The following is a 22,641-nucleotide window of genomic DNA, read 5'->3' as shown; positions in this document are numbered from 1 at the left end:
GTTAAGTCTTGAGGATTGCGCAGGCTCAGCAGCTGAGCTTGCACCATCCACAGCACATGTCAGCTGTAACATACTGCTAATACCAGACTGGAATGGCCAGGACTGCAGAAACCTGCGATCTCAGATGTTTAACCACTTAAATGCCACAGTCAATAGTGCCTGCAGCATGTAAGAGGTTAGACAGAGGAAGAAAGCTTCTTCTGTCCTCTAATCAACTCCCAGAAATGCAATCATGGGGTGAGAATTTGCTGTCCCTCCACGGCTGCCCTTCGTGTACACCTATAGATTCCCGTCATGCTCACAGTCATAATATACTAAAATAAAAAATAATATTGCAGTCTATTATTTTAGCAATCAGAGGATCCCATGTTCAAGTCGACTAGTCACACAAAATAATAAAATAGGAATAAATAAAATAAAGAAAAAAGTTGGTAAAAATAATATTGGCCCAAAAAATCCTCAAAATTCCCCCTTTCTTTCTCCTATTATAACATATATATATATATATATATATATATATATATATATATATATATATATATATATATATATATATATATATACAGTATATACTGTGTGTATATATATATATATATATATATATATACTACTCACAAAAACGTTGGGATTTTTGGCCTTCTGGTGAAATGTATGTAAGACAAAAAGTTCACGCTGGGCATTTAAGTAGAAGCAGCAGTGGTGATTTCCTCATTTCAAACAATTTATTGAGACAAAAGCCAACAACACTGGAGGGTATACCCCTCAACCCCCAAAAAATGTCAGTGTCTTAATAACTTTTAATTTGGCATTGAGCATCAACTACAGCTGACAATGACGCCTCCTGCTGGTCATAAGTGGAGTTATTGTCTGTGGAGGCCGGCATCCCACTCTTCTTGTAGGGTGGCCCTCAGGTCATTGAGGTTCTGGGGTACAGAGATACAGCCTCTACATGGCGACTTAGCTGATTCACAGGTTTTCTATGGGGTTCAGGTCTGAAGAAAGTGCAGCTGCTCCAGTTGGCGCTATAGAATTAAAGATTATTATTATTTGATGTCTCCCAGTCTCCAGCAGCTATTCTCTAATGATTTGACTTCTATGAACTGGAGCATTGTCATCCATGATGATGAAATTCAGCCTGTGTTGCTCATGCAGAGGCACAATGACTGGATTAATGATGTTATTCGAGTAGTAGGGGCAGTCACTGTACCAGTCAAACAGTGCAGGGCCGTTCTGTAGTGACGAGACACACCGTCCCACACTAACACCACCACTACCAAAGGCTCATCTGGTGACAAGAGTGGCTAATACATAACGCTCGTTTTGATGTCTCCAACATCGTTGATGGCCATCATTTCTGCTCCAGGTGAATTGACTTTCATCAGTGAACAGCACTGAGGCCCACTAGTCCCTCGTGCAGCGTAGATGATGCCTGTGCTTGGTGGTGCAGTCATGTACCTTGCAGGTCGCTTAGCACGCAGACCATGCTGATTATAAACGGTTTGGAATGGTCGGGCATGATATTTGGGTGCCTCTCACTTCCCTTAAATGTGCCTGGAATTTTGCAGCATTCATCATCCAGTTCTGAAGGACATCGTTCACAATGAAGCAGTCATCAGTGTGGGATTCGGCCAAAGGACGTCCACTTATTTGCCTTTATGTGACTTTTCCAGTTTCTCTGTATCTCTGTACAACCTGCTGATGACACTCTGTGATGCTCTAAGCTCAGTGGCCTCTTCTATCTGTGAACATCCTGCTCACAATGGCGAGATCCTGTTGATCAATTGTTAGGCATCGTCATGGTCTCATTATGTCAAAATGATGCGGACCAATTCTAATTGAACCCCAAAATGTATTGGGCGATTCATGGATCAAACACCTCTTGTGAATTTTCCCATTAAGCTCCTTGTTAAAAAAACAGCAAGTTGTGCAAAAAGAGCTGAAACATTGAACATTCGGGACACGTGAGGTCAAAAGATTAGAGAAGGACACATTAAGTTCCCCTAAAAAGGTCAGAGGGTATTTTAAGATCATCCTGAAATTTCACCCGAAAGCCAAGTATCAATACCTTTTGTGAGTATTGTGTATATGTGTGTATATATATATATATACTGTATATATACTGTCTGTATATATATATATATATATATATATATATACTAGCTGTACTACCCGGCTTCGCCCGGGTTAATGACTGCTGTTAACAAAATAGAGTGTATTAACAAAAATGTATTCTGCACACAAAAAACACAAAACAAATAGATATAAGTGTAATTATAATGTCTGTCTCCCCCTCTGTATATATCTCTCTGTCTGTCTCTCTCTCTCTATCTCTTTGTCTGTCTGTCTCTTTCCCTGTCTGTCTCTGACTGTCTCTGTCTCTTTCTCCGTCTGTCTCAATTTCTTTCCCTGTCTGTCTATCTCTTTCCCTGTCTGTCTATCTATCTCTGTCACTTTCCCTGTCTGTCTCTTTCCCTGTCTGTCTCTTTCCCTCTCTTTCCCTGTCTGTCTGTTTCCCTGTTTCTGTCTCTTTGTCTGTGTCTGTCTCTTTACCTGTCTGTGTCTGTCTCTTAACCTGTCTCTCTCTTCCCCTCTGTTTCCCTGTCAGTCTGTCTCTTTGTGTATCTTTGTGTCTGTCTCTTACCCTGTCTATGTCTGTTTCTTACCCTGTCTGTGTCTGCCTCTTTCCCTGTCTGTGTCTGTCTCTTTCCCTGGCTGCATTGTGACACGCCAATATTCCATATAAGGGCGTGGCTGCTCATTCTTCTGAAGTTCTGGCTGCACTGTGGCTCCCAGGTCCATTCGCTGTAATGGAGTCTGTTTTTTTGGCGAATAACTGTAAAGCGCGGGGTTAAAATTTCCCCTCAAAACATAGCCTATGACGCTCTTGGGGTCCAGACGTATGAGTGTGCAAAGTTTTGTGGCTGTAGCTGCGACGGTGCAGATGCCAATCCCGGACATACACACACACACATACACACATTCAGCTTTATATATATACTAGCTGTACTACCCGGCTTCGCCCGGGTTAATAACTGTTGTTAACAAAATAGAATGTATTAACATTCCCGGGATAGAATGTATAAATAGAATGTATTAACGCCTGGGATAGTAACTGTCTCTCTGTTTCTCTCCCATTCTCTGTCTGTCTCCCCCTCTGTATATAGCTCTGTCTCTCTCTATCTCTTTGTCTGTCTGTCTCTTTCCCTGTCTGTCTCTGACTGTCTCTGTCTCTTTCTCCGTCTGTCTCAATCTCTTTCCCTGTCTGCCTGTCTATCTATCTCTTTCCTTGTCTGTCTATCTATCTGTCACTTTCCCTGTCTGTCTCTTTCCCTGTCTGTCTCTTTCCCTCTCTTTCTCTATCTGTCTCTTTCCCTCTTTCCCTGTCTGTCTGTTTCCCTGTGTCTGTCTGTCTCTTTGTCTGTGTCTGTCTCTTTACATGTCTGTGTCTGTCTCTTAACCTGTCTCTCTCTTTCCCTCTCTTTCCCTGTCAGTCTGTCTCTTTGTCTGTGTCCGTCTCTTTGTATCTGTCTCTTACCCTGTCTATGTCTGTTTCTTACCCTGTCTGTGTCTGCCTCTTTCCCTGTCTGTCTCTTTCCCTGGCTGCATTGTGACACGCCAACATTCCATATAAGGGCGTGGCTCTGTGTCTGTCTCTTTCCCTGGCTGCATTGTGACACGCCAACATTCCATATAAGGGCGTGGCCGCGCATTCTTCTGAAGTTCTGGCTGCACTGTGGCTCCCAGCTCCATTCGCTTTAATGGAGGCAGGTTTTTTTTTAATAACTGTAAAGAGCGGGGTTAAAATTTCCCCTCAAAACATAGCTTATGACGCTCTCGGGGTCCAGAAGTGTGAGTGTGCAAAATTTTGTGGCTGTAGCTGCGACGATGCAGATGCCAATCCCGGACATACATACACACACACACATACACACATTCAGCTTTATATAATATATATATATATATATATATATATGTTACACCTCGTGGCTCTCCTGTGGCAAGGAATGAGACAGTCTCCTTGCCTGCCACGAGCGCTCCTCCTCAGCAGCGCCGAAGGTCTGCCAGACTGCGCAGAGTGCAGGAGAAACCTCCTCAGAGAGGCAGCACAAGGGTGACACCTAGTGGTACTCCTGTTGCAAGAAATGAGGCGGTCTCCCATTCCTTGCCTGCCACAGCTCCTCCTGCTCAGCAGCCTCGAAGGTCTGTGAGGTTGCGCAATGTGCAGAGGTTTGCTGTTCAGGGAAGCAGTGAGACTCCTGTTATCTCTACACATTGTGAGACCGAGGATCCTGCCTCTATTTCCCAGAGGCAGGAGGGTGAGCATGTGCTATGCTTGGTGGATCCTGATTCACCCACTGACGTCACACGGCTTGATGACAAGGCTGGTGAGGTGGTGAATCCTGACTGGCCAGGCTGGGATGTCGTGGATCCTGATTGGGTCAAGTCCGTCATCTCCGCCTCGCGCCCGCCCTTGGCTGGAGCTACAGCTCCTTAAAAGCTCCTCCTGCCATCATGGCGGCGCGCGACCGTCCTTCTATGTTTGGATGTCTGGCAGCGTGCTGCCACGCCACTGCTCAGGCATTATCTTCTTCTGTGGGCTTGGCCCTTGCTGCTTAGGCAGCACCTGGTTTGCAGGCCGTGTCCCTGCCTTGCTGCTCCGGCAGTAGCTCCTTCTACAGGCCGTGTTCCTGTCCCAGGTGAGCTCCTCGAGTCTCCACTGGACTCACCTGGTTATTGAAAGCACACGTGCGTGGGCACCTCTGTGCTACCCTCGTGCCATATTCTCGTGACTTCCACTGGCACACGTGCGTGGGCACCTCTGTGCTTCCCCGTGCAACAGGTACACCGAGCCGTGTGATCCCTGCCATACAACCCACACGGGTTAGGGCAGACCGGTGTACATAGATCGTCTGTGACATTCCAGACGATCGCTAGCAGCAACCCGCTCACTCTTCACCCACCATAGCAGCAGTCCCTTACACCGCACAGTGGACCTTGACCGGCGGAAGCTGTCCATTCCCCATCTTGGCACGCTTCCCCGGGTCCCCCTCGTAACATATATATATATAAAACTTTTTCCTTTTTTTCATTCTTACATAGCTCCTTTAGCAAGACTTAATATAGGAACATGAAGGGTGAAACGTGAAGAATGTGAAAAACAATGCGGCGTAGACTCTTATACATAGCTGCCGGCATTATTAACAATACCTACACATCGTCTCGCTATCCATTTCAGAACATGAATAAAAATACCGGGATGTTCTCTCCATACAATAATGTATAGCTGTGATTGGCAGCGCCATAAGAATGTCACTTAGTTATGCTAAGCCGTAGCTGAGCGATGACAAAAGAAGAACGGCGTTTCCTTTCTTGGTAAGTCATTCATCGGAGGACAATGTAACATAATTCTAGAGCCGCTTTTCAGTAAGGCTAGAAGAATATTAAGTGCTAAAATTATAACATGCTCATTGAAGCAAAGTTGTGCACTGAAAAACACCCCGGGTCTATAGGCGGCTGATTTTATTTGTTGCTTTCACAAGTCTATCGTTTTATTCCGGGGGGAAAGGAAAAATAAAAATCATAGTGATTTTTTTGACTGTATGGGGCCCAAAATTGACTTTCTGAATTGTCATTATCCTTTCTTAGCTAATGCTGCATTCATAGTGCATATTTCACCTTAAAACAGGTAATCTGTCGCCAGAGTTCACAATACAAACTGTATACATTATTAAATAGACCTGATGGGGATGGTGTACTTATTTTCTACATAGGAATGGCTGTATGATCCTGATATTAAAATGAGTATTTCATGAGTTCAGCTATAAAGTGAGAGTGAGCCCCAAACTCGAGACCCTGCGTTGTCCCTTATTACAGAGGTAGGCTTGATGGTAGCCAAATCCGAGCCCCCAGCATGGCCCATTTCCTTCTCCCCCATCCTTGGGGCAGGATGGAAACAAGGTAACAAAACACTACTGAAACGACATGGACAATGGAGAATGGTAACTGGTACACAGTGCACTCAAACACAAAGGAGAGACAATATGTGTACAGGGAATAAAGAAAAGGGAAGGAAATAACGCACAACAAAGTAACTTCCACACCACTCAAAATCGCAACTACAAATCACCATAAACAGTAATAAGACCGGGATTGCTGGAGCTATGCTGAAGCTATCATCGGCGCATACTGTAAGAAACCCTTACCTTAAATAGGGAGGAGACAGCTGCACGTGTCAAATAGCAACCTGAGTTACTTCCTGCTCACCAGTCTGCAGGAATTAACTCCCGCAGGGCTGAAGACCAGTGAACCTGAATCAGCCAACACCCGGCTCTGGCTGAACAACTCTGAAGTCTCAGGTTGTAATGTGAACAGAGCCCCATGCCGCCATGCCAACAAATGCGTGCAGAGCTGAACATCGCATGACAGAGCTCAGGTGTCCAAGTGTATTTAGTCTCCATCGATCCAGCCTGACTTGCAGCTGCAGCTTGTACTGAGCACTATGAGATCACTGCAGGGAGGAGGGATATTGAGGAGCTGACAATCAGGCGAGGTGGGCAGAGTCTTACTAGCAGGAGGGAAGAGGGACACCCAGAAGCTGTCAATAAGGCAAGGTGGACAGAAAGTTAAACTTTTGAAAATGATTATACAGCCATTCTCATATGGAATTTTAAAGTACACTAGTCTCATCAGGCTTAAATCTATGTAAGGCTATGTGCGCATGTTGCGTACAGTTCACTGCAGAAATTTCTGCAGCGATCTGAAGAGCACATGTGCGCTTTAAATCGCTGCAGAAATGTCCGTAGTGAAGCCAATTCCATGCGCTCTGCCTGCAGCTCCTCCCATAGACAGAGCAGGAGCTGCCGGCAAAGCGCACGGAAGAAGTGACATGTCACTTCTTTTTGCGCAGCGCCGAAGCGCTGCGCTCTAAAACGCCACGTGCGCACGGCCCCTGCACAATCTCCATAGACTGTGCAGGGGACGCAGGACGCATGCAGTTACGCTGCGCTACAAAGCGCAGCGTAACTGCATGTATTTACGCAACGTGCGCACATAGCCTAACAATGTAAGTAGTTTGTAATGTGAAATCTTAAATGTTATTGATAGGCGTAAACAATCCCAGAACCTCATTTGCTAAATTAGGGATACTGAACCCCTGTTAAAATTTTAGCCATGGGTAGGGTCCAACACAGGTCTTGTTCTACTGGACCTTTAACTGGATTGGGAAATAATCATATGCATTTCTGACCGATGAAAATCTATGATTAGCTTCTGTGGTGTTCAGACACTTTAAAGAGTCCCTGTCACCAGATTTGGCCCCTATAAGCTGCTGCCACCACCAGTGAACCCTTATATAGAGTATTCTAGAATGATGCTTTTATTATACTCACCTGTATAGGGCGGTTGACAAAAATAAAGCCAAATTTGTGTTCCATAATTCAAATATTGCTCATTCCCTTCGAGCCTTGCCGTTTGTCTAAAGAGAACGTTTTGACCTGGGGGTCTAGTTTCCAAAGTAGGATCACTTGTGGGGGATTTCTGCTGTTTAGTCACCGTAGAGGCTCTGCAAATTCGAAATGGTGCCTGCAATCTACTTCAGCGAAATTTGTGTTCCAAAAGTCTAATGGTGCTCCTTCCATTCTGAGTACCTCTTAAAAAGGTGTGAAATTTGGGGCTAAAGCTGCATTTTTATGAAAAAAAAAGAAAATGTTATCACATTTTGTGTAGTACCTGGGGGTTCACTATACTCCTGGATAACATCTTTGAGGAGTCTAGTTTCCAAAGTGGGGTTACTTGTGGGGGGGTTTCTGCTGTTTAGGCGCCTTAGGGACCCTTCAAATGCAACATGGTACTTGCAATCTATTTCAACCAAATTTGTGTTCCAAAAGTCTAATGGTGCTCCTTTCGTTCTGAGCCCTCCCGTTTGTCCAAACAAAGCTTTCTGACTACACGTGGGGTATCACAAAGCTCAGAAGAATTTGGGTAACAAACATTGGGGTCCATTTTGTTGTGCGATTCTTGTAAAAGTGAAAAAATTAGGGCTAAATCAACATCTTAGAGTCAAAAAAAAATTATTTTAATTTTTCATTTTACTTTGCATTAGTTCCTGTGTAACAGCTGAAGGGTTAAAGGTTTTGACAGCAGTTTTGAAGTATTTGAGGTATCACTTTTGGGGCATTTCCAGTATATAGACCCTTTAAAGTCCATTTAAATCTGAATATGTCCCTAAAGAAACACATTATGTAAATTTCTTGAGAAAAAAAAAATAGAAATTGCTGCTAAACTTTTAACCCTTTTTTACTGACCAAAATAAAATGTTTGAATAATGATGCAGATATAAAGTAGAATTACGGGAAATATTATTTATTAACTATTTTGTACAATATGACTAACTGGTTTAAGGATATAAAAATCGAAAGTTTGAAAATTGCGAAATTTTCCCCAAAATTGTGTTATTTACACTAATAAATGGAAAAATATCAAATATCAACCACTAACATAAAGTACAATGTGTCGCGGAAAAACAATTCAGAATCAATGCGATTCGTTGAAACATTCCAGAGTTATTAACACACAAAGTGACACTGGTCAGATTTCTAAAATTTGGCCTGGGCTTTTAGGTCAAAATTGGCTCCATCATAAAAATATATTTTTTTTAATGTGAAAGTTGTCTATAACCTTAAAGGGAACCTGTCACCAGATTTGCGGCCTATAAGCGGTGGCCACCACCAGTGGGCTCTTATATACAGCATTCTAACATGCTGTATATAAGAGCCCAGGCCGCTGTGTAGAACGTAAGAATCACTTTATACAGTCATATGAAAAAGTTTGGGCACCCCTAATAATGTTAACCTTTTTTCTTTATAACAATTTGGGTTTTTGCAACAGCTATTTCAGTTTCATATATCTAATAACTGATGGACTGAGTAATATTTCTAGATTGAAATGAGCTTTATTGTACTAATAGAAAGTGTGCAATCTGCATTTAAATAAAATTTGACTGGTGCAAAAGTATGGGCACCTCAACATAAAAGTGACATTAATATTTTGTAGACCCTCCTTTTGCACAAATAACAGCCTCTAGTCGCTTCCTGTAGCTTTTAATGAGTTCCTGGATCCTGGATGAAGGTATATTTGACCATCTGTTTACAAAACAATTCCAGTTCAGTTAAGTTTGATGGTCGCCGAACATGGACAGCACGCTTCAAATCATCCCACAGATGTTCAATGATATTCAGGTCTGGGGACTGGGATGGCCATTCCAGAACATTGTAATTGTTCCTCTGCATGAATGCCTGAGTAGATTTGGAGCGGTGTTTTGGATCATTGTCTTGCTGAAATATCCATCCCCTGCGTAACTTCAACTTCGTCACTGATCCTTGCACATTATTGTCAAGAATCTGCTGATACTGAGTTGAATCCATGCGACCCTCAACTTTAACAAGATTCCCGGTGCCGGCATTGGCCACACAGCCCCAAAGCATGATGGAACCTCCACCAAATTTTACTGTGGGTAGCAAGTGCTTTTCTTGGAATGCCGTGTTTTTTTGCCTCCATGCATAACACCTTTTTGTATGACCAAACAACTCAATATTTGTTTCATCAGTCCACAGGACCTTCTTCCAAAATGTAACTGGCTTGTCCAAATGTGCTTTTGCATACCTCAGGCGACTCTGTTTGTGGCGTGCTTGCAGAAACGGCTTCTTTCGCATCACTCTCCCATACAGCTTCTCCTTGTGCAACGTGCGCTGTATTGTTGACCGATGCACATTGACACCATCTGCAGCAAGATGATGCTGCAGGTCTTTGGAGGTGATCTGTGGATTGTCCTTGACTGTTCTCACCATTCTTCTTCTCTGCCTTTCTGATATTTTTCTTGGCCTGCCACTTCTGGGCTTAACAAGAACTGTACCTGTGTTCTTCCATTTCCTTACAATGTTCCTCACATTGGAAACTGACAGTTTAAATCTCTGAGACAACTTTTTGTATCCTTCCCCTGAACAACTATGTTGAATAATCTTTGTTTTCAGATCATTTGAGAGTTGTTTTGAGGAGCCCATGATGCCACTCTTCATAGGAGATTCAAATAGGAGAACTTGCAAGTGGCCACCTTAAATACCTTTTCTCATGATTGGATACACCTGCCTATGAAGTTCAAAGCTCAATGAGGTTACAAAACCAATTTAGTGCTTTAGTAAGTCAGTAAAAAGTAGTTAGGAGCATTCAAATCAAGAAATTGATAAGGGTGCCCATACTTTTGCATCGGTCAAATTTTGTTTAAATGCGGATTGCACATTTTCTGTTAGTACAATAAACCTCATTTCAATCCAGAAATATTACTCAGTCCATCAGTTATTAGATATATGAAACTGAAATAGCTGTTGCAAAAACCCAAATTGTTATAAGAAAAAAGGTTAACATTAATAGGGGTGCCCAAACTTTTTCATATGACTGTAATACTTACCTAAACAGTCGCTGGGGTGGAGTTGGGTCATATGGGCGTCTCCGTTCTCCAGTGTTGGCGCCTCCTCTTTCGGCCATCTTCGTCCTCTTTCTGAAGCCTGGGTGCAAGACGCGACGCGTCCTACGTCATACACACTAGGGGCAGATCAAAATGTGTCAACAGGGCAGATCAAAGTGCACCTGCGCAGGACCTCAATGCCGGCAAGTGTGGATGACGTAGGACGCGCCATGCACCCCGGATTCAGAAGTAGAACGACAAAGATGGCCGAAAGAGGAGGCGCCGGCATCGGAGAATGGAGACGCCCATATGACCCAACTCCACCGCAGCGACCGCTTAGGCAAGTATTATAAAGGGATTTTTACGTTCTACACAGCAGCCTGGGCTCTTATATACAGTATGTTAGAATGCTGTATATAAGAGCCCACTGGTGGTGGCTGCAGCTAATAGGCCCCAAATGTGGTGACAGGTTCTCTTTAAAGTAGTATTTCCAACTTATTATGAACGTAATCATTTTAAACATCTATTACCGTAGATGCTGGCCTTTACCTTTAGAGCCAACACTGACCCCCAGTAGTTGGGTTCCCCGAGCCCCACCCTGCATGATGATATGCGATAAACTCATATAATTCTGAAAGTTTAAAGGAAACCTGTCATGTATAAAAAGCACTATTAACCTGCAGATATGGGATTAATCTGCAGTTTAATAGCATTGTGACATCGGGCAGAGAGCGCCACTGCCTGGAGGAAATTATTTTTATTCCTCCTGACAGTCTCCGGCTTTCAGTCATAAGGGTGGTGCTGACGTGGGTTCAGGCATTGCTCTGTGCATAGTGAGCAATGGCTGTAACCGCTCCCCTGGCACTGAATGATGGCCGACTCTGTACTAATGCAATGTGGAGCCGGCTGTTCGTATGAGGGTGCGGTTTCAGTCGCTGCACAGAGTGGTGACTGAACTCGCACCAGCCCCTCCCATTTGACTGAAAGCCGGCGGCTTCCCGGAGGAATAAATTTAATTTCCTCCTGGCAACAGTGCTCTCAGCACAGTGTTAGAGTGCTACTAACCTACAGATTAACCCTTTTCCCCTCACCCATGACAGCACCACGTGAGAGAGGGATCCGCCCAGCAAGGACAGGAAACCATTCTGAATAAAAGGGCGGTACTTCTCCCCTTCGTCAGTTGGTTTCCTGTCCTTGATGGGAGACCCCTGTTCTGAATACCAGCGGTAAAGAAGAGAAAGAAAAGAAAAAAGCGATTGTTTGGAAGGGGTCGTCACCCTGTCCTGGGCGGTCAGACGTTCTCTCCTCTGGTGGACGTCCGTGGACAATCTGTCTGTGGGGGTTCCCTGGCTACCTCGGGACCGGAGGGTGGTCACTACCGATGCCAGCCAGTCCGGCTGGGGGGCTCACCTTCTCGAGCACATTTCTCAGGGATGGTGGTCGCCGCAGGAGACGGCGCAACCCTCGAATCTCCGGGAGCTATGGGCGGTGGAGCGTGCCCTACACGACTTTCTCCCTCACCTTTGGGGGCGGCATGTTCTGGTCATGTCCGACAACCAGTCCACGGTCTCATATGTCAACCACCAAGGGGGCACGAGATCCCCATCCCTCATGCAGGTGTCCTACAGACTGTTTCTCTGGGCAGAGCAGCATCTTCTCTCCCTCTCGGCTCTCCACATCAAAGGAAGTCTCAATGTCACGGCAGATTACCTCAGCCGCCATCAACTGCGGCAAGGGGAATGGTCCTTGAATCCTCGGGTCTTTCGACAGATAGTGGCTCTCTGGGGCTTGCCGCAGATAGACCTCTTTGCCACCAGACTGAACAGGCAGGTAGTGCAGTTCTGTTCGCTAAGCCCCTCGGACCAGCCCTTCGCAGTAGACGCGCTACAGGTTCCATGGACCTTCAGGCTAGCTTATGCGTTTCCTCCGATCATGCTGCCGACCGTTCTGCAAAAAATCAGGGAGGACCGGGCAAGAGTACTTCTTATCGCCCCCTTCTGGCCCAAACGACCATGGTTTTCTCTCCTAAGGGCAATGTCTGTCACGGATCCCTGGGTTCTGCCGGAAGTTCCGGACCTGTTAGTACAGGGACCAGTATTCCACGCGCAAGCGAAGGGATTCCATTTAACGGCTTGGAATTTGAAAGGTCGCTGTTAAGGAGCAAAGGTTTTTCCCCTGACCTTATTTCTACTTTGTTAAAGAGCCGAAAGCCTGTTACCACCAAAATATACGGGAGAGTGTGGCAAAAATTCCTGCAATTCTCTGATGGTCCTCTGGGTCCGGAGGCCCCTGTGGAGTGCATTTTAGAATTCCTTCAGAAGGGGTTTGATCTAGGGTTAGCAGTGAACACTCTCAAGGTTCAGGTCTCTGCCTTGGGAGCCCTGTACAATTGTAACCTGGCGGCCAACAAATGGATTAAACGATTTATTATGGCTAGTGGTAGGACTAGGCCAGTGGTCATACCAAAGGTTCCTCCCTGGGACCTGAACTTGGTCTTGGATGCCCTCACGGGACCCCCCTTTGAACCCCTGACTGAGATCTCCCTGAAATTACTTACCCTGAAAACCGTATTGCTAGTCGCATTGACCTCGGCACGACGGATCGGTGATTTGCAGGCCCTGTCGGTAGTGCAGCCTTACACTCAGGTCCTTGAGGATAGAGTCATCTTGCATCCGGACCCAGCGTATCTCCCGAAGGTTGCTTCTCATTTTCATAGAACGCAGGAGATAGTCCTGCCCTCATTCTGCAGCCGTCCCACTAATGAGGGGGAACGTAGATTTCACACCCTAGATGTTCGAAGGGCCCTCCTACACTATCTTTCGGTCACACAGGCAGTGAGGAAGACACAGTCATTATTTATCTCCTTTCAGGGTAGTACCAAGGGTCAGGGGGTGTCCAAGAGTACTATCGCTAGGTGGATTAGGGAGGCCATTAGTTTGGCCTACTCCTCCAGTGGAGCGCCTGTTCCGGAGAACATCCGGGCCCATTCCACCAGAGCGGTGTCTACCTCCTGGGCTGAGCGTGCACAGGTATCTATTGAACAAATTTGTAGGGCCGCTACCTGGTCCTCACAATCTACTTTTTTCCGACACTGTCGGTTGGACCTATCCTCCTCGGCTGCTCTTTCGTTTGGTAGAAGGGTGCTTGAGGCGGTGGTCCCTCCCTAAATGGTTTTCTCTGGAAATCTCTCACGTGGTGCTGTCATGGGTGAGGGGAAAACACAACGGTTACTTACCGGTAGCCGGTTTTTCCAGAACCCATGACAGCACCCTTATATTCCCTCCCTTTCTCATCCTTGGTGTGCACTTTTTCGGTGTGCTTGTGTGTGTTTAGTGGTGGTGGAGTAAGTTCTAACAATTGTTGGAGGTCCTCTCATTCTCGGTAATCAACTGACGAAGGGGAGAAGTACCGCCCTTTTATTCAGAATGGTTTCCTGTCCTTGCTGGGCGGATCCCTCTCTCACGTGGTGCTGTCATGGGTTCTGGAAAAACCGGCTACCGGTAAGTAACCGTTGTGTATTTCTGCAGGTTAATAGTGTTTTTTTTACATGACAGGTTCTCTTTAAGGAGTTTGAGGGGCTTTTTTTTTCAGAAGGGCCATTTAAAAATTATCATTTTGCTTTTCGCTGCCAGAATCCTCAGAAATCAGCTTTAGTCTATGGGAAAACTGAGCATTAAGTTTTGAATAGTCCTTGGGGAAATTAAATATTTTATGGTGCCCATTATAATCATTGTGCTGTTTATATGATGTACAGATGTGCCCGGTATTACAAAGAAAGAGACCCTCTTTATAACTACTCCGCACCGCAGATAATTGATGGTACATGGACTCCCCACTATTAAGAATGTCCTATTGTGTATGGCAGAAGTTTTTGTCTTCCCGTCTGCGGTATTACTGCTGGATTTGTATATTTCAATTTCCTCTGTGCAAAAAGATGAAGATGTGTTTTTATAAAGCAAATCATTTTCTTTAATATTTTCTTTATAAATGTACACTACAGACCAAAAGTTTGGACACACCTTCTCATTAAAAAGAGTTTTCTTTATTTACGTGACTCTGAAAATTGTAGATTCACATTGAAGGCATCAAAACTATGAATTGAGAACCATTTCCGGAGACTACCTCTTGAAGCTCATCAAGAGAATGCCAAGAGTGTGCAAAGCAGTAATCAAAGCAAAAGGTGGCTACTTTGAAGAACCTAGAATATAAGACATATTTTCAGTTGTTTCACACTTTTTTGTTAAGTATTTCATTCCACATGTGTTAATTCATAGTTTTGATGCCTTCAATGTGGATCTACAATTTTCAGAGTCATGAAAATAAAGAAAACTCTTTGAATGAGGTGTGTCCAAACTTTTGGTCTGTACTGTACTTCTGTAACGAGATTATTCACCTCTGAATTAAAAAAAAAAAAAACAACCTCTGAGCATGCTCGAAAATAATGAAATAAAGTATACTCACAACGTATCAGTACTGTGGCTTATGATTGGCTGCAACAGTCACATGTCCTTCTGACTAGAACAGGAAGTACAATGACTGGAAGGGGGGATCTAGGCAGGATTGGACAAGGGAGAACTGAGGGATAAGGTGGGTATACTTAATTGTATTACTTTCTGACATGCTCAGTGTTTTTTCTACAAAAAAATTCAGCGGTGGAAAATCCCTTAAATTCACATAATTTGTTGAAATGCAGATGGAATTAAGAAAATCTAACAGCCAGTGTCGCTTTTACTATAGAGATCATTATGAGCAATCAATAAACAATTGGATTACAGCAAAAAAAAGTATTTTTACTGGACTATTTGTGATCGAGCAATTGGACGACCATTGCCATACAACATATTTTCCGTAATATTGTAAGAATTAGAAGCAATTGGTAATGGCATTCTTTAAGAGCTTTCAGCCGAACATCAGTCTTCCATCCATGTCTTCCATTGCGAACACTCTGAGTAATGCCGTGGACGGTTTGGCAAGTGCTGTTGAAGAAGTCAGTTATACTGTGGCAGACTCCGTTACGGAGCAGGTTACCAGTATGATTCATGTACTCCGTACAGATGAGGAGGAAAACCAAACGAAAGGGGCCAATGATAAAGACAATGGTCAAACACCTCAAGATATTCCGAATAAGCCTTATGGAAGTCAATCTGATTTTGTACCAGTGGACACAAATGGACATGGATCAAGCGTTAATACAGTTACAACCCAACTGAGGTCATCAGAAGGACGCAAGAGGGAAAAGACTCGAAGACAGGACAACGTTGATGACTACAGTAGGTATCATGAAGATGCAGAATTCATGCAAGATAGTAATGAGATTTCAACATCGGAGAGAGGACAATATGATCACTCCAGGGAGATGAAAGAAGACATGGTTCCCCTACAAGGTAATCAAGACAGTGAGTACAGTGATGGACACGGATATGGTCAAACCACTGAAGAAACTGTAAGAAAAGGAAAATCTAAAAAGACTACTCATAAATCCAATGAATATAAGGACAGTGACCATGATCCCAGAGAACTTACAAAAACAAATGACTTTACTGATCAAGGTTCAAAAACATTGAGGTCAAGATCACCCAGGAAAAATGACTTATCATCTACTCGGGATAACAGAGATAATTACTTAGAGGAGAATGTGAAACAACCAAAGCACCGTAAACTTCCAAATCTTAATCAGATTCGTAGTGACCAATCTAAAAAGCAGAGGAACCATTGCAAAGACCCCGGAGAACAGTACGTAAAGAATGATGAAAGTCCATCAAGGAGAGTTAATGAAAGCAGAGAAAGAAGAACGAAGGAGAAGCAATCTCGCAGGGGAAAGGAAAGAGATGTAGACATCTCTGGAGACAAGAAAGTGCAACATAAAGGTACAACGCTCTTCAGCACTTCCTGACTTGAAACGACTCCTCTCTGCTGTCCTGCAAATCTTCTCTCCCAAATTCTGTCACCTTCTGACTTGACTATTTTAGTTTTGGTGAACTATGTGAAGTTGGAACGCTCATTTTCTTGGAGGTTTCTAAGTGGCCGCTCAACGTCTAGTTGGTGGATAAACCTAATTTCTCCTATTAAACTTCTCTTCTGGGCTTCTGTTAAATTCTTCTGGAAAAGTACTCAAAATATCTAAATACTTGTTTTAATCTGTTTTGATGGATGTCTCTGAAAGTTTCATTTATGTATCATATACAGTACTGTATATATATATATATATATATATATATGTATATATATATATATGTGTGTGTGTGTGTGTGTGTGTGTGTGTGTGTGTGTGTGTGTGTGTGTGTGTGTGTGTATACACATATACAGCTCTGGCAAAGATTAAGAGATCACTTCCAAATTGTCAGTTTTTCTGATGTTTCTCTTTATAGGTATGTTTTTGAGTAAAATGTAAATTGTTCTTTTATTCTGCAAATTACTGACAACGTCTCTGAATTTCCAAGCAAAAAAATTTGTATTTATTTTCAAAAAATGAGAAATGGTGAAAATGACAAAACAATGCATTGCTTTCAGACCTCAAATAATGCAAAGAAAACAAGTTCATAATCATTTAGAAACAACAATACTAATAATGTTTTAACTCAGGAATAGTTCAGAAATCAATATTTTCTGGAAAAAACATGATTTTTAATCACAGCTTTCATGCGTCTTGGCTGCTTTCCACCAGTCTATCACACTGCTTTTGGGTGACCTTATGCCACTCCTGGCGCAAAAATGTAAGCAGTTCTTTGTTTGATGGCTTGTGACTATCCATCTTCCTCTTCATTACATTCCAGAGGTTTTCAATGGGGTTCAGGTCTGGAGATTGGGCTTGCCATGACAGGTTTTGATGCGGTGGTCCTTCATCCACACATTGATTCACCTAGCTGTGTGGCATGGCGCCTTATCCTGCTGGAAAAAACAGTCCTCAGAGTTGGGGAACATTGCCTGAGCAGAAGGAAGCAACTGTTTTTTCTTGGATCCTTTGTTATTTTGACCATTTCTCATTTTCTGAAAATAAATACAATTTTTTTTAACAACTTTCATTTTACTCAAAAACATACCTATAAAGAGAAAATAAAAAAAAATGAAAATTTGGAAGTGGTCTCTTAATTTTTACCAGAGCTGTATGTATATATATATATATATATATATATATATATACTCGCATATGTATATATATATATATATATATATATATATATATATACACACACTCGTATATGTATATATTTATATATATATATATATATATATATATATATATATATATATATATATATATACTGTATATATATATATATACACACATACACAAATAAGTATATTTCTAACGGTTCTATTGACATGAATTTTTCACCAGTTGTCGGTAGTAATCCATCCAATTCTCAAATCAATCCATAAATTTATTAATGTGTAATTATGAGAAATGACACAGGGTCAAAGTGTTTCACCCACTTTCTGAAATGTAATGCTTTGTACAAAATCCTTTGATGATGATGACAGCTTCAACATGCCTCCTGTGGAGAAACTAGTCACCTGCATTGCTTAGGTGAGATTTTGTTCCAATCCTTTACACAAACAATCTTCAAATCCTGAAGGTCCCGTGGGCTCCTTTTAGAAACTCTGTTCCTTCATTTTTCTATTGGATTCAGGTACGGTGATCGGCTTGACCGTTATAGTAGCTTTATTTTTTTTCTCTGAAAACAACTGAAAGTTTCCTTGGCTGTGTGTTTGGGATCACTGTTTAGCTGAAATGTCCACCTTCATTTCATCTTCATCATCTTGGTAGATGGAAGCAGATTTTTTTCGAGACTGTTTTGGTATATTTGTCCATTCATCGTTTTTTCAGTTATATGAAGATTGCCAGTATTCCCACTTCTATACTTCACTGTTGGCATGATGTTTTTGGGGGATATGCAGTGCCTTTTGGCCTCCAAACATGGTGTTTGGATTCCGCCTCTTAGTGCGTCTTGGACACAATGAGTGACTGTTTGCTCTAGTATGGAATCAGGGCGTACTGTGCTTTCATTGTGTTGAATGACACCTCAGTTATCCAATATAATACCGGGAGGTGTTAGGTTTCTTCAGGTGTTCCCTATTTTCTTTGATTGCCCAGCTACTTAGCAGAGCAGTTAGTCCCAGAACACTGTCAGTTGGAGCATTCTACTTAGTGGTGTTTGTTGGCCTGTTTATCTGTGCTGATCTATTGCTGCCGAACCTTGGACCTCATCTGACCTTCCGTTTGCCTTGTGCCTTTGCTCTGATCCACTATCCTCCAGATAATTTGACTCTGGTCTGTGACCTGAGTACCCCTATGTCTATCCCCTTAATCCTTTGTGTACCCCCTTAATCGTTGACTTGCTCTCCTGGTATATGACCGTGGAACGTTTGACTACCCTGCCTTACGACTTGTCCGTGTAGTGACTAACTTCACACATGATGTACATTATGGCTTCCGAAGAGTTCAATTTTGTTCTCACCTGACCAGACTATATTCTTGCAGTATTTCACAGGCTTGTCTAATTGTTAAGCAAACGTTAATTGTGCTTGAACCCACTTTTTGTTCAGCAGTGGAGTCTTGCATGGTGAGCGTGCATATAGGCCATGGCGGTTGAGTGCATTACTTATTGTTTTCTTTGAAACAATTGTACCTGCTGAGTTGAGGTCGTTATGTAGTTCTTCGCAGGTGGTTCTTGGCTCTTGGACAACTCCTGATAATTATTTTCACTTTTCTGCTCAAATCTTGTGGGTAGCACCTGGTCATGGCTGGTTTATGAAGAAATTATGTTATTTCTACTTCCAGATTATGGCCCCAACATTGCTCACAGGCATTTTCAATGGTTTAGAATGTCTTCTATAACCAATACCATCAGTATGTTTTGCAACAATAAGGTTGCAAATGTCTTGAGGCAGCTCACTGGTTTTACTTGCCATGAGAAGTTTATTGTGTGGTACCTTGGTAATGAGACACATTTTTATAAGCCATCAGTTGAAACTAGCTGATATTATTTTTCACTAAGTAGCAGGATTGCTTTCTAATTACTGATAGATTTCCGCTGGTGTCATGAATTTCCATGGCTTTTTGCACCTTACATGTGTTCAATACTTTTTCCCTGTGTCATTTCTCATTATTATGCATACTAGATTGATGGACTTCTATGGTTTGATTTCATTGCCTGTGTAGATTGGATGGGATGTTACCAACATCTGGTGAGAAATTCATGGCAATCTCACCTTTAGAAATATATTTACTTAGAAAATTGGTGATGTGTTCAATACTTATTTTACCTGCTGTATATACACAAAATGAGATTTTTCCTGCATTCCTATACAACTTGGGGTGTAGAGCTTGTTTGCTTTCTGGTTTCTTGCATGGTTTCTCTGTATTGGAACATATTTAGGTTTTTACTATTCAAAGCGCCACTCCAGCATTTTTGTGTTTTTTTTTTTTGTTTCAGCGCTAGAGTGGCGCTAAGGTCTCTTTCACACATCAGTTTTTTGCCATCAGTCACAATCCGTAGAATTTTGAAAAAAACGGATCCGGCGACTGATGCAGCTGGATCTGTTTTTTTTCTCATAGACCTGTATTGTCGACGATGGATTGCGATGGATGGCCTCACATTTCATCCGTTGTTCGACGGACCCGTCTAAAAATTGATTGTTCGTCGGACGGAGACAACGGACCAAGTAATGTTTTTTGTCTATGTCGAAAAAAAACAGACAGCGACGGATCCATCACCATCCGTCATTTGGTAGAGTGGAAGCCTATGGGCACAGGATATGTCGTACAGATTCCGTTTTTTTAACTGAGCATGCTCCGATGGGGTGTAAAAACACACTATATATGATGCGACCGATCTGTTTTTTCAACGGATCCATCGGATCAGTTTTTCCACAATCTGAGATGGTCCGTTGATACGTCGAGCCAGCGGATTGTGACTGATGGCAAAAAACTGATGAGTGAAAGGGGCCTAGGAAGTTTTGGGACATTGGAGATTTGTCGACTCATCAAGGAGTCCGGCAAGACTCCCCTTATCTCAGAAGAGTTGTCAAGTATTCGTATTGGCTTAGTATAAAGTCCAACACTTATTTTAGGACGAAAGTCTTCCGTTATGAACTTTCTAGCATTGTATTTATCATTTTACTAGGGCGAGACTTTCACGGTTCTTCGTCAGAAAGCGAAGATGAAGGCCTAGCTAAATACCATGAAGCAAAAAGCCGCTTACATGGCTCCAGACCTGCCTCAGACAAGCAACAGAACTACATGTGGGAAACCAGGCAGAAGTACAGCCCGCTGTCTGCAGAATATGACGGCTACAGCAGTGAAGTGTCTGCAGATGAAGGTAAGAAGTCACATTTTATATCTCCCGCCTTCAGTTTTGTTAACGTGAAGGAGCCTTGTGAAGATACATCCGTCTCGTGATATCAGTGCAGGCTTCAGGTCTCAGAACTTCAGCTTTGGTCTGAATACAGGAGAGATCCTTTTTTCCCCCCCCGCTCTGTGTTGGCCTTTGACCAGTGATGTGAGGACGGTGGCTGGTCTAGCTACTGAAATGAGGTAGACTACCATCTTCCATCATCATCATCATGTCATTAGGTGCCTACACAGGGAGTGCGGGAAGAAAATGCTCTCCGGTGTGGACTCCAATGTGGACGTGGAGGTTGTTTGACTTCAGGACCATCGCTGATATCATGAGAGTGGCCCAGCTTGTATAATTTCCGAATAACAGTAGACTTTGTTAAATCATATTTGCAAAACAACTAAATATTTTAATTATTTAATTTATTTATTTATTTTAATGTATTTAATTAATTATCCCGCTACACGTACATTAATTTTCCTTTTTTTTTTTTGTATATCTTTATTTTCCTTGTGTTGTGACTGTATTGTAGTCTTTAGCCAGGACATCACTGTACTTATTATCTGTCTCTGTACTTAATAATACACATCACTGTGTGTATTACCCCTGTACTGTGACATCGCTGTCTTTAAGATCGCTGTACTGTGACACCGCTGTGTGTATTATCTCTGCACAATGACAGCACTGTAGATATATATTATATCTGTACTGTGACATCACTGTGTATATTATTTCTTGACTGTAATATCACTGTGTGTATTATATCTGCACAATGACATCACTGTCTATATTATCCTCTACTGTGACATCACTGTGTTTATTATATTTTACTGTGACATCACTGTGTGTATTATCTCTGTACTGTGACATCACTATATATATTATCTAAGTACTGTGACATCACTGTGTGTATTATCTAAGTACTGTGACATCACGGTGTGTATTATCTCTTACTGTGACATCACTGTGTGTATTATCCCTGTACTGTCACATCACTGTGTGTATTATCCCTGTGATGTGACATCACTGTGTGTATTATCCCTGTACTGTGACATCTGTGTGTATTATCCCTGTGATGTGACATCACTGTGTGTATTATCCCTGTGATGTGACATCACTGTGTGTATTATCCCTGTACTGTGACATCACTGTGTGTATTATCCCTGTATTGTGACATCACGGTGTGCATTATCCCTATACTGTGACATCACTGTTTTTATTATCTCTTACTGTGATACCACTGTGTGTATTATCCCTGTACTGTTAAGCCTGCTTTACACGTTGCAATATGTCGCGCGATCGCATTTGCGATCGCACCCGCCCCCATCGTTTCTGCGGCACGGGCAATTTGTTGCCCGTGTCGCACAATGCTGTAACCCCCATGACACGTACTTACCTTCCAAATGACCTCGCTGTGGGCGGCGAACATCCACTTCCTGAAGGGGGAGGGACGTTCGGCGTCACAGCGACGTCACACAGCGGCCAGCCAATAGAAGCAGAGGGGCGGAGATGAACGGGACGTAAACATCCCGCCCACCTCCTTCCTTCCGAATTGCCGGCGGGACACAGGTAAGCTGTGTTCATCGTTCCCGGGGTGTCACACGGAGCGATGTGTGCTGCCTCGGGAACATTGAACAACTAGACGTTCGATTTTTAGAAAATGAGTGACGTGTCAACTATGAACAAGAAGGTGAGTATTTCTGCTCGTTCATAGCTGTCACACGCTACGATATCACTAACGATGACGGATGTGCGTCACTTACGACGTGACCCCACCGACATCTCGTTAGATATATTGTAGCGTGTAAAGCCCACTTTACATCGCTGTATATATTATCTCTT

The 22,641-nt window shown here is 42.9% G+C and overlaps 1 protein-coding gene across 2 annotated transcripts in view; it reads left to right on the top strand.

The window, feature by feature from the left end:
- The window catches only part of SYT14 (synaptotagmin 14), a 196,943-nt gene that overhangs the window by 63,633 nt on the left and 110,669 nt on the right, over positions 1–22,641 (top strand). For both annotated transcript variants that reach the window (XM_075338004.1, XM_075338003.1), the window contains exon 4: positions 20,587–20,781. In XM_075338004.1, the coding sequence (XP_075194119.1) occupies positions 20,587–20,781 (195 nt within the window). The remainder of the gene's footprint in view (positions 1–20,586; positions 20,782–22,641) is intronic.

Source organism: Anomaloglossus baeobatrachus, chromosome 3, assembly GCF_048569485.1.
Source record: "Anomaloglossus baeobatrachus isolate aAnoBae1 chromosome 3, aAnoBae1.hap1, whole genome shotgun sequence".
Taxonomy (NCBI): Eukaryota; Metazoa; Chordata; class Amphibia; order Anura; family Aromobatidae; genus Anomaloglossus; species Anomaloglossus baeobatrachus.
The sequence above is the reverse complement of the archived record's forward strand: the minus strand, read 5'-3'. Positions and strand labels throughout refer to the sequence as shown.